This window comes from Rhinichthys klamathensis, unplaced genomic scaffold, assembly GCF_029890125.1.
Source record: "Rhinichthys klamathensis goyatoka isolate OS25496 unplaced genomic scaffold, OSU_Roscu_1.1 h1tg000015l_1, whole genome shotgun sequence".
NCBI classification, from domain to species: Eukaryota; Metazoa; Chordata; class Actinopteri; order Cypriniformes; family Leuciscidae; genus Rhinichthys; species Rhinichthys klamathensis.
Window position 1 is genome coordinate 3,622,374 of NW_026606567.1, and position 16,221 is coordinate 3,638,594.

General features: G+C 39.0%; 1 protein-coding gene across 1 annotated transcript; it reads left to right on the forward strand.

Annotated features, from left to right (window-relative positions):
* Window positions 1-410: 410 nt before the first annotated feature.
* farsa (phenylalanyl-tRNA synthetase subunit alpha) lies at window positions 411-9,292 on the forward strand. Its single transcript, XM_056233262.1, has 13 exons — window positions 411-603; window positions 1,247-1,384; window positions 1,918-2,016; window positions 2,113-2,231; window positions 4,349-4,441; window positions 4,597-4,725; window positions 5,657-5,772; window positions 5,867-5,951; window positions 6,548-6,647; window positions 6,724-6,892; window positions 7,044-7,121; window positions 8,563-8,677; window positions 8,765-9,292. The coding sequence occupies exons 1-13, from the start codon at window positions 457-459 to the stop codon at window positions 8,868-8,870; spliced, it is 1,494 nt and encodes a 497-aa protein (XP_056089237.1). The 5' UTR covers window positions 411-456; the 3' UTR covers window positions 8,871-9,292.
* The last annotated feature ends 6,929 nt before the right edge of the window (window positions 9,293-16,221 follow it).

Genomic DNA, 16,221 nt, shown 5'->3' on the forward strand with positions numbered 1-16,221 from the left:
ACTCATAAATACAGAGTCACTAAATATACAGAAGATTTTTAATGTTGACACGATTGAAAACGCGGATAATGATTATGTAAAATGTGTTTTATGTTCAAAGGTTTAAAAATAAAAAAAATATATGATTTTTTATTTACATATATTTTTTACAAATAAAAATTTGTGGATGCCTCAATTGAAAATTATGGTGATAGTAGCAGTAGTAATAATAATGTAAATATGAATCTTCATAAGTCTAACAATAAATACAGAGCTGTTCAAATATACAGATAGTTTTTTAAATAAATAAAGGTTTGTGGACCCCACGACTGGAAACTAGGTAATATGTTTAATATATTTCACAGAGCAGTTCTACATGGTTTACGGTAAAAACAATTTTGGTGCGGTTTTGTTACTGTGGTTACGGCTGTGTGACGTCATGTCCGTTTCCCCATCCGAGCGCAAGGCGACTCCAGCATGGCTGACACCGGGCTCTTGGAATCGCTTTTACGGCTAGTGGAGAAGGTCGACGGCGGCGTTGACAGCCAGGATGTCGCCGTGTCTCTCGGGGTGGATCATCAGGCGATCGTCGGCGCGGTGAAGAGTCTGCAGGCGCTGGGAGAGGTGAGGAGATCCCGCAGCAGAATCACGCACTGACTGACGCAACAGCGGCGCAAATGATGAGACTCACTCAATCCGCAGGATCTGTACGTTAGCGTTACTAACCTGAAATCATGCGAACCCGCTCAAGAGAAATGATCTGACCGACTATTATACCCGCCTAAATAGCGGCTAATATAAACGAAAATATTTATATCTATCTGCATATATGTCACATCTATCTATCTGTCTGTCTGTCTGTCTAGTGTCTATTTGTATATCTGTCTGTCTGTCTATCTGTAAATCTATCTATCTATCTATCTATCTATCTATCTATCTATCTATCTATCTATCTATCTATCTATCTATCTATCTATCTATCTGTTGTTTTGTCACACTGATGTAGAAGCACTTAACCCTGGTTGTAAGCCTAAACTTGACATAAACTGTAAACTTATCCCTCCAATCTGATTGGTTAATTATAATGTCATTATTATCTCTGTATGTTATTGTTCCCCAAGAGCATGTTGCACTTGGTGAAATCACATACATATATATATATATATGTATATGTGTGTGTGTGTGTGTGTGTGTGTATCGATCTTCTATAAATATGTGAAATTTGTGATTGTTTATCTGTGTTAACCTGGCTGAATGATGTGTTCAGGTGATCTCGGCAGAGCAGAAGTCCTCCAAACACTGGGAGCTGACAGGAGAGGGGCGTGAGATCGCGGAGCAGGGCAGTCATGAAGCCCGAGTGTTCAAGGCCATCCCTGCCGAGGGTCTGCCGCAGAATCAGCTCATGGTGAGAGAACAGCGTTATCTATAGTGTATCACACCGTATCACACCGTCATGTGCTGGCTTTGCCCTGTACGAGTCGAGTATCATTACGATGAATCTCAGATCAAGGTCATATTTCACCTCAAAATCAAATGGATTTTTTTTTATATTATACGATTATATTATTTTCTATTTTTATTAAAACACTGTTAGAGTATATCTGTTAAGTAGAATTAGACATATATATCATGGAAGTATTTGTTATACAGAATTTTCAACAAAACAAAAATCCTTTTGACCAGACAAGGTGATTTTCATCACTCTTACAGTAATGTATGAGATTTTAACATTTATTTTCTATTGTTATTAATATTATTATTATTATTTTGCATAACAGTTGGAATAAATATGCAAAATATAGTCTTGTTTTTTTTTTGCTTTAATAACATAAGATCACTAGTACTATTAATCCTGTGAATTCAAGACTGATGCACATACATTGGTATGCATGTATATCTAGACCTGTGGAGATTTTATAATGGGCCTTTTCCTTTTAGAAAATGCAGAGCGGGAAAGTCGGTTTCAGCAAAGCCATGTCCAACAAATGGATCCGTCTGGATAAAGCTCACGAGGGAGGACCGAGAGTCTTCAAAACCGTGAGTTACATGCAGTGCGGCACAGATCATGAATTAAGCCCAGATACCTATATCAATGTGTTATTAATGTAGTGTGTGTGTGTGTGTGTCTTGCAGGTGGAAACCATTGAGGATACAGTAAGGGACAAACTACAGCTGGTGCAGAAGGGACAGTCGGCAAATCTAGAGGAGAAAGAAAAGAATGAACTGAAGAAGCGGAAACTGCTAGCGGAAGTGTAAGAGAGCGTTGAGTTGTTCATCAAAGGCCCTGTTTACACCTGGTATTAAAGGGGGGGTGAAACACTCAGTTTCACTCAATCTCATGTTCATCTTGAGTACCTATAGAGTAGTATTGCATCCTTCATATCTCCAAAAAGTCTTTAGTTTTATTATATTTATAAAAGAAAGATAGGCTGTACCGAGTCTTTCCGGAAAAACCCGAGCGGGTGGAGGCGTGCCGTGTGGGCGGAGCTAAATAATCACGACACGAGCGCGCGAAGCTTTTGCGTTGAGAGCGTCTGGAAGCTGTGAGTGACATCCGAAAATAAACCATGGCTAATAATCAGATAGTAATCCCATGCAGAACAAGGATCTAAACAATACTAAGGGCTCGTTCATACAGAACGCGTTTTTGCTCACAAAAACGTGAGATGGGCAGTGAAATGGGTGAAAAACATAAGGTCTCGAGCGTTTTTTTAAAAATAGAAATGATTTGAACTTGAGCGCAGTGTTTTTAGAACACCATGTCATGCGTGAGTTTTACAACATTTGTGTGTTGTAAACAGACAGACTCGTGGTTTATGAGGACATGATTTATTTTTACAATAAACAAACTGACACCACAGTGGCCAGCTAAACAAATGTATTTAAACACACACACACCATACATCGCATGCTCCATAGATATACATTAACTGTATGTGATCATGTTGTTTACTTGCTGTGCTTACACGCCGATAGTTAACAACTCAGACATTTGAAGCGGTTTTACTCACCGCCTGCGGTTCCAACGCACGACCGTGAACCTTTATCGTTGGGACTGCTCCATCTAAAGATGAGATTTGAGACTTCTCCACTCAAGAAGTATTAGGCGATCTGCAAATCCGGCGTTGAACTGGGCCTTGTTTATAAAACTATTACCGTCGAAATGAAGGGAACAAACAAAAACACTTGCACAACTCCGTTGCTGCTCTGGAAAAACAAAATCCATCCACAGGTCCCTTAACGCTGGGTTCTTTGGAAATTTGTGCGGTGTTGTCTTGCCCTGGCAACCAAAAACACACTTTTTTGGAGCCATTTTTTTAATTGCAGCGCAGCCGACCGAGCCCAGCGCTCTGATGGGCATAGCCGTACTCTCGCACGCACTAGGCTACAGATGCGCGTGCGCCCTTCCGGGAGAAGTGCCCTTAAGACCCGTATAAGGAAATTCCGGCCACTCTGACGTCACACACGCCCGTATTAGAAAAAAACTTTCCGAAACTTGTGACAACCCGGAAGGAGTATTTTTGGAACAGAATTACTCCATCAAACTTACAACTTCATTTTTGAAACTTTGTCCATGTTTAGCATGGGAATCCAACTCTTTAACAGTGTAAAAATCTCACTATGCATGAAACAGCATTTCACCCCCCCTTTAAGATGTGTTTTGGTCGATCGGATCACAAGTAGACGAGGAAGACGCATTCCCGTTTACACCTGGTGTTTTAATCCGTCTCTTTTGTCCACTTTCAACCACTTCTGTCCTGTTTTCTTCCAGGGGAGGGTCTATAGGCGGCGGGTATGTTGTTGTTGTTGTTTTTTTTCAGATCTTTCGAAGCTTTAGTTTCTGCTCTAACGGCCTCAAGACCAGCCGAACACTGCAAGTGTGTGTTAGAAATCAGGAATGGCGAGAGAATATTGTGCTTGGTACGTTTTCACCTTCAAACCAAACTTGAGTCTTCAGCCTACAAAGTTCAAGCGCACTTTCCATAATGTTTACGCGTTAGGTCAGTATGCGGAGAGTAGACGGTCTTTAGTGTCCGTTCGAACACATTCAACAACATGAGCGTTTACACGAAATCAATCCGGTCGATTGTGTTTTCGACTACCTCTGGAAGTGGTCGAAAGTGGACAAGCTCAAAACGTTCTAGACCCCGTTTACACCTGTATTTAGCGTCGTCCACTTGGGATCCGATCGACCAAAACGCATCTTAATAGCAGGTGTAAACAGGGCCTAAGATGCATTAAGTGTTTGATTAGTCTGCAAATGTTGCAGGGTATTATTTATTATGTGCTACATGAGCAGTAGGAGGCGCTACAGCTCAATAATAATCTCATCTCAGGTACAATTTTTTTAAATTCTGGATGATTTTAGGACGGTTAAGTCTTACTGGATCACTAAAGGCAGCAGCTTCAGTACTACCATCACCAAACAAGAGACAGAACTGACTCCGGAGATGATCGCCAGGTGAGACCGATCGCACTCTTGAAGGGAAATACTGTCAGATGCAGTTCACTTCTTGTGACTCATGCTGGGTTTTTATTATTAAAGAGCCGCACACTCATTTGGGTTTCACAAACACTTCATAAAAATGGAGGTTTTGGTTAACTTGTTTCTTTCAGTGGCTGCTGGAAGGAGAAGAAGTTTAAGCCGTATAATTTTGAGGCGATGGGTGTTGCTCCAGACTGCGGTCACCTGCACCCGCTCATGAAGGTCCGGACACAGTTCAGGCAGATCTTCCTGGAGATGGGGTCAGTCCCTTCATGCTTACAAAACACTCTTCTACCTCAGATGATAAACTTAGCAGATGTATTTGTTTGGTCACCATGTTATGGACAAAAGGATTTCACTCATTTATTTTAAGTTGTGCGTTGTTTAGCAGACGCTTTTATCCACAGAGCCTTACAAAAAGCAGTTTGTCAAAGAGACAAGAGTATTCGTAATATAAAATGGCAGGGTTTTGGACAACTAGATTAGGAAACAAGCTAGAGGATCTTTTTTGAGTGTGTGTAAGTGTTTAAGTGGAGCAATGGTAGTACCATTGTGTTTTTTTAAAGTGTGCTGCAGTATCATGTAAATACCATTTGTTTCCGTTTCTCTTGGTCTTTAAAATATCTTTAAAAAGTCTTAATTCACACATTACACAAATTAAAGGGATAGTTCACCCAAAAATGAACATTTATACATAATTTACTCACCCTCAAGTTGTTCTAAACCTGTATGAATTTCTTTCTTCTGCTGAACACAGAGATATTTTTGTCTCTGTATTTTTGTCCTGTTTTCCAATACAAATACCTAAACATCTTTAAATCAAGATACGTTTACTTAAGATGCAAATGCAAACTGAAGTAAAACTTTGAGCTGTTGCTTATACGCCTAGAAAAAATTGACATTATTGTCAATTTATTTCTTAAAATTCAATTTATTCTCCTAAAAAAGTCTTACATTTTCCTTCATAAAACCTGCAAAAACCCTGATTTGTACAATAATATTGTGCTAATTCAGTACTATGGTGTGTTTATCAATACAAGTACAATGGTATTACTGTTGAACTGAAACTAATAGTTGAATATATCAACCAATTGCGCCTTCATACACAACTTTTTACTCCATACCAGTGTTTTTGATCTTAGATCACTCATCTACAAGCATATTCCTTGCTATTGTGTCTTTGATCCACAGATTCACAGAAATGCCCACCAATAACTTCATCGAGAGCTCCTTCTGGAACTTCGATTCTCTGTTCCAGCCCCAGCAGCATCCGGCGAGAGACCAACACGACACCTTCTTCATCTCTGGTGAGAGAAGTCCTCCTCTGGGCTGTACGAGTTTAGACCGCTTGCTGTCAAAGCATGTTTTTCTGGTCTCGAATGAATTGTTTGTATTTCTCAGACCCAGCACTGGCTCACGAGTTTCCTCAGGAATATCTGGAGAGAGTGAAGAAGGTTCATTCTGAAGGAGGTTATGGATCGCAGGGGTAAGACGAGTGACATTCATTGATTTCCAATGTCGTTTATTTACACAACCATTCAAAAGTTTGGGATCAGTACGATAAAAAAAAATGAATACTTGTATTCATTGTGGAAACATGAAACTGATCAAAAGTAAAGACATTTATAATGTTACAAAAGATGTATATTTCAAACAGATGCTGTTCTTTAGAACGGTCTAATAATCAAAGAATACCTTGAAAATGCATCATGGTTTTGAAAAAAATATTAAGCAGCAGAACTGTTTTCAACATTGATGATAATCAGAAATGTTTCTTGAGCATCAAATCATCATATTAGACTGATTTCTGAAGGATCATGTGACACTGAACACTGGAGTAATGATGCTGAAAATCCAGCTTTGATCACAGGAATAAATTACAGTTTAAAATACATTTCAATAGAAAAAAGTTATTTTGAATTGTAATAATTTTTTACAATATTACTGTTTTCACTGAATTTTCAAAATTATCACTTATCAAATAAATGAGCCTTGGTGAACAAAAAAGACTTAATTTAAAAAAACATTGAAAATCAATGCATTTGTAGATTTGTATTTTTAACTTCTCAAATCAATTTTAAGATACAAGTATGACTGGAAGATTGAAGAAGCTCAGAAAAACCTCCTGCGAACACACACCACGGCAGTCAGCGCTCGGATGCTGTATAAACTCGCACAGCAGGTGAACACACACACACTCATGGCCTCACTCACTGCCTTTTACTTCAGATCTCACTCGTCTCTGTCATTCCTTCCAGGAGAAGTTCACACCAGTGAAGTACTTCTCCATCGATAGAGTTTTCCGTAACGAAACTCTGGACGCCACCCACCTGGCGGAGTTTCACCAGATCGAAGGCGTGGTGGCCGACTACGGCCTTACCCTGGGGAACCTCATGGGCATCCTGCACCAGTTCTTTACCAAACTAGGTACTGCACTCCTTGCTTTTTACTAATAAGATCTGAAAAGAAAATATTCTTCTTTTTTATGTGTATAATTAGTATGATTAGCCATTTACAATGGAGGATTCCTGAATATTTCAAAGATTTGTGATCATGATTTTGAAATATTTTACTCCAGGAATCACAAAATTGCGTTTCAAGCCAGCGTACAACCCCTACACTGAGCCAAGTATGGAGGTCTTCAGCTATCATGAAGGTAAAACTCTCCATATGAAGTGGTATGTGACTGTTTATGTATGCTATATGCTACGTTTATATTGCTAAAGGTACAGACATTAAGTCTTTCATCATAGCCTGCTGTTTAGTAAGTATATTGAGTAGATTGAGTAATAAAATAGCATTGATATTGTAGTTGGCATGAAACAGAAATTCCTTTTTTTGCTTTGGTAGGCTGTAAGGCTCTCTGAATAACACTAATAATTAGCTAAAGTCATGTGAAACTCGGTCAACAAAAATGTCTTCAAACAGCAGTTATTGGCAATCAGTCACCGCTCTGGAACATTTGTCAGCCAATCAAAATCAAGATTTCAACAGCGGCATGGCATAGAGTGCAGCTGTCAGATCCCGGACATAAAAAACTAATTCCTTGTTGAAAAAACGACATTACCCATGATTTGGCAAAGAAATCTCCACCAATCAGAGAACTACGACAAGCAAATCGAGTGCAACATGCGGGTTTTGGAAGTAAAAAATCTTCAGGGAACTCCATTTTCTCCATAGGGAAATTTATTTTGAACTTAAGGGGCTTTCGCACCGGATAGTTCTAGGAACCAACCACCAGGGTGGTTCCCCGAGAACTAATGGTTCCCCTAGGAATGTTTTCCTGGTTGCATTCGCACCGCCAGTAGGAACTCTAAAGTGACGTAAGCCACACTTGTTGTTGTGACTTTTGTTTTGTCGGTGCTGAGAGAGCACCAGCCAGAGCCTGAGTTCACAGCTCTCGCATTCTCAGTGTTTATTAGTTTACGATCTGTCCAACAGTCCTGTCTAATATGTTATTAGAACTGTTATGCTTAGAAAGTAGACAGTAATGAAAAGTTATTAGCGTATGCCGTGTGGTTAATGCCAGTGATGCTAGCTGAGCAGAAAAGCATGATCATGTTCAGCTTGGTCCCCTTAAAGTTGTGTTGGATTTTCTCCTCAGCATAAAGTTTAAGAGGTCCATCTATCACTGTTTTCCATGTTCGTAGAGTTAGTTTCTGGAGTAAACATATAGGCTATAATCAGCCTTTTTAAAAATGGCGGGTGCTGGTGTTTCGCGTGCGTTCGGCCAATCCGCGTACACTAACGTCACGGATAGTTCCTATAGTGCTGGTTTAGACAGACTCTGAAGTAGGAGCTAATTTAGTTCCTCCAAAAGAGTTCCTAGAACTAAAATCGTTCCTAGTTCCTGCGGTGCGAACACGCCAAAAACCGGGAACTTCCCCCAATAGTTCTAGGAACTATGAAAAAGGTTCCTCTGGTGCAAACCGGAGTGTTTGTTGATCTTATGATTCAGCTCGCAGGTTGAATAGGAAAAACACTTCTGGAACTAAGGCTATGTATGTGGGCGTACTCTGTTGCCCTCTATAGACGGAAAGCTAACTGTCTGACCCAGTTCAGCATCACAAACCTTTGTCTCTCTGAATCTCTCTTAGGTCTGAAGAAGTGGGTGGAGGTGGGTAATTCTGGGGTCTTCAGGCCTGAGATGCTGCTGCCCATGGGTTTGCCCGAGGGGGTGTCAGTCATTGCCTGGGGTCTGTCCTTGGAGAGGTACGTCAACACGCACATATAAAATTGCATTGTTTGCGTATAAAATCTTAAAGTTAAAAAATCTCTCTTTTTTCCACCCTCCTTCAGGCCCACCATGATCAAGTACGGAATCAACAACATCCGAGAGCTTGTGGGCCATAAAGTGAACCTACAGATGGTGTACGACAGCCCTATATGTCGACTGGACTCTTAAATGATGTGCACTCAGCATATGGATTAAGTTGTGCTCTCATGACTCCTCTGCATAGTTATTGTCCATTTAAGCCATAACACACACCCTGAACTACACTTTTCTGCTCGGGCATTAGTTATAAGGACCGTGTTGTACAGGCTGACGTCAAAACGGAGGAAAAGATTCACGTCTTTGCATGAGGAACGTCACATTGACCTTGTTACAATGTCACCGCCTGATATAGAAATCCCTACTGGCCTCCATTTGAATCATATATATATATAATTTCAATTGATTTATTGTCTTTTTCCACAACCCGTTTTTTAATGACAGCTCTGTATAAACAGCCACCCAGTTTGTCTCACAACCCAGAATGCAATGGAAACTATTGAAGTCCTCATACTGTAGCGATATTAAATTAAAAATGTTTCAAATCTCCTAAATGACTTGATTAATGGTTGTTTATTCTGAAAGCACAATTCATTTCAGTGTTTGAAATGAAACCGGGGTCTTTGTGCTGTATTTTTCATGGCTCCCAGTACACCATTGACCATCTTTATGGTAGGTGACGTGTACGTTTGTAAATGCCGAGCTCAAGAGGTCTGGATCTTAAGAGGGTCTTGGGTCATTTGTGTAAATCCAGTGAAGAGGTTTAAGCTTTCTCCGTGCAGAGTAAATCTCCCTGTTGGTTAACCTGTTAAGCTTCAAGCCCATTTTTGAAAAATCCCCAGATATGGCATTCCCAAACTGAAACAGATACAGTTCATGAACCCTTTGTACTAAAAGCACAAGTAAGATCTCATTTGAAAGCTGACACCTGGAAGTTTATTGTAAATGTAGAATTAATTATTATCATAATGAAAAAAATAGTTATAAATAGCTTCAAAGTTTTGTAAAGTTATTATACATTTATTTTTATGAAACATCTTCATGAAAATAAAATTGAAGTTGGCATTGTAGCAATCTAGAAATGCACTGCAGCTAAAGCCACATGTCTGGCCATGTTATATTTAAAATTTGAAGATGATAAGTCTAAAACTCTGTATTTAGTTCAATGTTTTTCAAGATCATGTCATATGACTTTATTTTGATTAGACTGCTGTTTATTGTTTTCTTATAAGCATCTATTCAGTCTATTGCCTCTATTGTTTTGTGATGCAAAAACGAGCCCCATTCAGTCTCAGTCTCCCCTGCACATATTCACACCTCTCCAGCCAGTTTATTGCTCTAAATATGCTTTTCTTTTGTCTGCATTATAATCACTAACGACTAGCAATTCACACTGTTTCAATCCCTCATTTATTTTATAAAAGTTCTCACTTCACAGTGAAACTGTATCAAATGCCCTTTTTGAAAAACGAAACATTTCAGTAAGCATTCTTATTTAGAAAAAAATCATAAAAATTACACCGAAGTAAGGTAGCAGGTGCTCAGTACTAGCTAGCATGTTAGCTTAGCACACCATCAATACACGACAATTTATGAGAATAAAACTATGTTTGTTCTCCAAACTTACTTTATAGCGCAAGTCGAGTGTTTTAAATAACTTTCTGTAATCTGATTTGGCTTCAGATAAAAAAATCAGATAGAAAATATATTATTTTATTGTATTCTGCACAATTTGAAAGTCTATCTCGATTAGCATTACATTATACATATAATCAATTATTATGAAAATACCTGACATGACTCGAAGAACACAGGTAAATCAAATATCATTGCAATCATGTTTATTGTCTTCAAAACATCTTTATCTGCACTTTACAGCGATCTCGGATAGCTTTGTTGTGGCAGGACTTCCTGAATGTCACATGATTATGGCTCTTCTTCATGTGATCCATATATTATGGACTTCTGTTCAAACAGCGCCCTCACTTTCAGGATGAATTGATAACACAGTACAGAGTATACAGCGCTCAAAATGATTACATCGACGCATTTGGGTATAAATTCAATAAATATTATTCCTGTCTATAGAAGTCTAATGTAAAGCTATGAGAATCTATCAATATTTCTCCAAATCTGCACATGTTTGAGCTAAAAGCCCTGAGGGACGTTGTTTTGTCAAGCGCTGTCATGACGATCGCACGGGAGTTTTTTTCTGAATGAGACCGGCTGAGGCTCATAATTCATATTAAAGGTAACGACTCATTTTTTAATTTCATAACTCCTGACACAAATTAAGACATAACTGTCACTATAAGTTTCTCAGAATACAATAGTGGTCAAATACTGAATCTTGAGTCTTATATCTTTTTAATGATGTATAGTTTGTCAAGGTATAACATTAAATCTGATAGTATATTTGAACTAAATAAATAAAAAAACGCTTCAGTGCGCCGACGCTCTGGAGACGGTTAAGAGGTTAAACAGGAGAATCCGTTTGATGCCAGTGTTTCTATGTTTGAGCACAGGGTGTAACAGAGTTATGAACAGTTTTGCAAAAATGCAAACGTGATGTTTAATGTGTAGCTATGAGAAGGGGACCAATGAGATTTCACTGTGTTGTGTGGGCGGGGCTAACCAATGCAGTGCAACAAGTGGTTCTAAACCTTTTTGAGGCCCCACATTGTCCAACATTATCGATGATCAGCTTGAACTTTTTTTTTTTTTTTACTGTGATATATTAGTGTTCCTAATTTTGTTTTGGAGGTCTCCTATGATATATTTACACACATCAAAGATCAAAAAACACTTTATTTTCTCATAATAAACATTGCAGAATATCTTATTTTCTCAGTGTCTGAGTTTAACAGTTTAATAAAGGATTGAGTCTCTCTAAACCCCTCCTTTCTAAGAATCTACTCTGCTCTGATTGGTCAGATGACCCAGTCTGTTGTGATTGGTCTACTCTGCTCTGATTGGTCAGATTGCCCAGTCTGTTGTGATTGGTCTACTCTGCTTATATTGGTTAGATGGACCAGTCTGTTGTGATTGGTCTACTCTGCTCTGATTGGTCAGACGGCCCAATCTGGGCTGCGTTCAGCCCTGACAAAACGTTGCACAACGTTTTTTAAACAGAAATGGAGATGCGTTGAACACACTGTTCTGCTGACGCAAGAGTTGCAACTATGGCAGCTGAGAAGGCCATTCTTTGTGTTCTTTGTGAAGAATTTTCGGAGCCTGATGAAGTCGGTATAAATATGTGTTTAATACTACAAAATATGCCCGATGTTACAGTTACTTACTGCACTTGCCGCCCAGAACACGAGAACATCCCAATCGAGTAAAGGGATTTGTGGGAACTGAAATGGATGCACACATACCTAATTCAGACTAAAACACATCTATTTATCCTCACATACTGACTTTATTTGTAGGTCATTCTGTTTTAATACCCTGTATTTTCTTTCTCATTTTTAGGAAAAGCACTTAATTGCCATTGTTTATTTCTATACCAAATGTCATACACTTGCAATGAGGCTAAAAATATAAACAACTACATCATTATGTTGATATCCTATATTTTTACAATAAAACTTACGACAAACATGTCTTCACTATCCTCAGTTGTTGCATATACCGAGCTGCATCGAACACATTTGTAAATTACTTTCCTTGAACCCATTGTGCGAGTTCACTTTAAAACCGCGTGCTTTATATACATGTTGCTGCTGATTGGACTGCAGTTCTGACACACCCACCAAACAAGAGAAAACGTATCTCAAACCCCGTTGCACACCGTTTCCAGGAAACATACCATTCAACCCGGAAACCGTAGCAAAACGTTGCGCACCGTTTTGAACTTGAACATGCCCCTGTTGTAATTGGTCTACTCTGCTCTGATTGGTCAGATGACCCAGTCTGTTGTGATTGGTCTACAATGCTCTGATTGGTCAGATGACCCAGTCTGTTGTGATTGGTCTACTCTGCTCTGATTAGTCAGATGACCCAGTCTGTTGTGATTGGTCTACTCTGCTCTGATTGGTCAGATGGCCCAGTCTGTTGTGATTGGTCTACTCTGCTTTGATTGGTCAGATGGCCCAGTCTGATTGGTCTACTCTGCTTACAGTGCTTGTCAGAAACAAAACGTGTATTAGCATATCTGAATCAGCTCTGGATCTTCCTCAGTACTTGATACACAGTGATCTGCATGAACAATGGCATCGGTTTTACCGTATCAATTCCAGCACAAGTCCTCATCCTTTAGAAGTGCATCAAAGTGGATTCGCAGTGCAGAAAACTTTGTCTTCTTGACATGTCAACATCCCGAATAAAATTCTTCCAGTCTCAGGTACAACTACAGTGTTTGAGGGTCAAAGTAGACGTTCACGGGGAGCCAATGAAGACCATTATGCAAATGTGTTACACTTTGTTATATCTGAAAAAAACATAATAGTGGCACTTTAAATTAATTTACCACTATACATTTTGTGATTCCAGAACTTTCGAGAACAGTACGTACTGTTATGTGTTATATAATTAATTTAAATATTTTATTTAGATATATTTATTTTAATTAGTTAAATTTAATTTCACTCATTTAAATATATAACTTTGTAAGTTTCCAGAGGACCCCAGGTTGAGAACCACTAGAGTCAAATTTAAATTGATGTTTCTGCTAAACGTCTCTTGTTCTCTTGTGATGTTCTGTGCCTTTTCTAAGTGATATTTCCTGGCAGCATTGATTCGGTTTTAGTTGAAAATGACGTAAACGTTAAGCAGTACGTTTTCATCTCTAGGGTACACTTGTACCATGTAGTCAAGTTCCATGAACAAACTAAATAAGATTAGTAGCACTAATTCCATTTATTTCAACAAAACTCATGGTTGGAAATGAGTTCAAGCTGCTTCCGTAATCTTTTCATTTCTCTACATCTACCACTTGTGTGCTACACTAAAATTACATAAACACACACGACTGTTCAAAAGCTCAGGTTTTATTTAAGACAAGTAAAGCTATACATTTTTTCCCTGCCACTTTTGCTCAGTTTAATGCGTCCTTTCTAACGTTTAAACTTATTGCAAATAAAAAAAATCGTACCGACACCAAACTTGTGAATGGTATTTAAATGTTATTTATGAACTGGACTCTAAGATTTGATTTGCAGGCTTTGAATTAGTGTCCGACAGACCGCTTACACCATGGAAACATGGCTTCCGTAATCTCTTCATTTCCCAGCATCTCTTGTAGTTGGCACACATAATATTATGTAAAAGCACATGTGGAGAGGATGTTAGCTGAGGATGAGTTGGTTGTTAAGACGGGATGAAGCTTTGAATCTCAGAGGACACCAGTTTGTGCAGAACTCTTTTACCACTGAAAAAACTATTTAGATGATTTGAACACAGTTCAGATTCGAGAGGGCAGTCAGCAGTGTATGGTAAATCTGTTGGCCCGCCGATTGCCCTTTGGGGGAGGAGAGGTTCAGGGAATCCTTTGTGACACTGAAGGATTACATCTTGTTTACTTGCTTAAATGTTGTAACATCTTAAGTGCCCGGGTCAAGATAATCCCATATCGTTTGGAAATAACCTGTCTGAGAACAGCTCTACGTTAGCCGCTGCTCCATTTACTACCTGTGTGGATCGCTTCAACATCAGACTAGTATTTTCACTTTTGTAGTGTTGGTTTTCTCACTATTATTTATGTAGACACTATACAATGAAATATTTATACATTGTTATGGAAATTACTTTTTCCAAGAACACCTTAAGGGTTAGCACAGTTCTTTATTTACAGCATTTGTAACCGTTCATAACAGTATTAGTTCATTTCTTGCCAACCAATCTTGACTGTAAAAGGCTTGCAAAAATTAAAATTCAATACACTTTAGCAAAAATGCTAAGCATACAGTATGGTGGTGTTCACACAGCACGTACTTATGTTGGAAAAAACTAGTCGGATCGCTACAGAATGGGCCGAACTGAACATAAGATGGCATTCGCAACCCGTTTTACATTCGTAATGTGACACAGTGTGCAAGTGAAATGGGATATTTGGTGAGAATATCTGTACAATAATGCAAGTTTGCTAATACATAACTAACTGGCTATATTACACATTAGTGATGGAGTCCTGTAGGAGTATTGTGCTAGCAAAAGCATGGTCATGGGTTTGATTTCCAGGGAATGAAAGTCAAACATTATTATTTGCTGTGAAATAACGTGCCCTGATTAGTGACACAATTAGACGAGGAGCATATTAAATAGTCAAAGTTTTTCATAGTTCCTACTAACTTGACCGTGCAGTTTAAAAAACAGGATGTTCATGACTTGAGATTCTGAAAAAACAGAAAGACTGAAAAAAACCCACACATATGACCAATATTTAAGAAAGCGGAGAAACAATGAATGTGAAAGGAATGTGTCCCGTGTGAACAACCCCATGTGGTCTTCAAAATGCAAACTAGCAAAAACAAAGATTCTAGTGCATCTCTAAAATGACGAATCCAATGATTCAATGTCAGCTTGACATCTAGATCCACTGTTCACATTCAGATGTATCAAAGATTCTCGATCAGCTTCTTGACCCTCTCAAGGGCATTTGGTGTTGCTTTAGGCCTCTGTCCAAATAATGTTCCCTTTTTATCCTTCGCACCGCTCATCTCTGATTTCCACGAGACTGTATCCCGTAAAGAGACGCTCCTTTGAGACCATCCGACACTGAAGGGGATTTTTGGGTTTATTTGTGCTGGCATGAAAAGTCTAGACTTGAGTCGTTATGTCATTAATACCAACTGAGAATATAATGCTGAGTCATTCTGAGCTCATGTCCTGGTGCTTTTTTGTCTTGTTTGTTTAAATAATCCTTCTTTTGGGGATGAGTTGAAATGATGTTCAACAGTGCTCATAACAGAGCTTCCGTAAATCGTCTTACACAACAGGAAACATTCATATGACTCAAGCAATCCATCCCCTTTGTATTTCCAAATGACTTTTCGGAGTCCAAAAACTCTGGCAAATAAAATGAGCGAGGCTTCCAATGAAGTTGATCCTGAAGCTCAAGCCTGTTTCTAGCGATGCCAAGGTTATGGGTTTGATTCCCAGGGAAAGCACAGACTGGTAAAGCGTGTCGCTTGAATGCACTGGAAGTAGCTTTGGATAAAAGCGTCGACGAAATGCATGATTGTAAATGTTATCGGATTCATAATATCACGTCAGTTTTGAAAAGTCCTAAACCAGAGAAAATGCACAAAGTCTTTTTTGGTGTACAACACTTGTCCTTCACTGTTTCTGTTTTCTGTTTGCTCATCATATGAAGCAGCCATGTTTGACCTTCTTACCTTCCGTCTTTCTCAGACGTCCCGTGGGATAGTAGGACTGTTGGGCATTGACATGCTGTTGTTGGAGCTGGATGTGGGGAAGAACGAGGGGATGTAGGGGATAGCGGACAGCAGCAGAGGGCTCATCTGGGGACTGTCGTCCGATG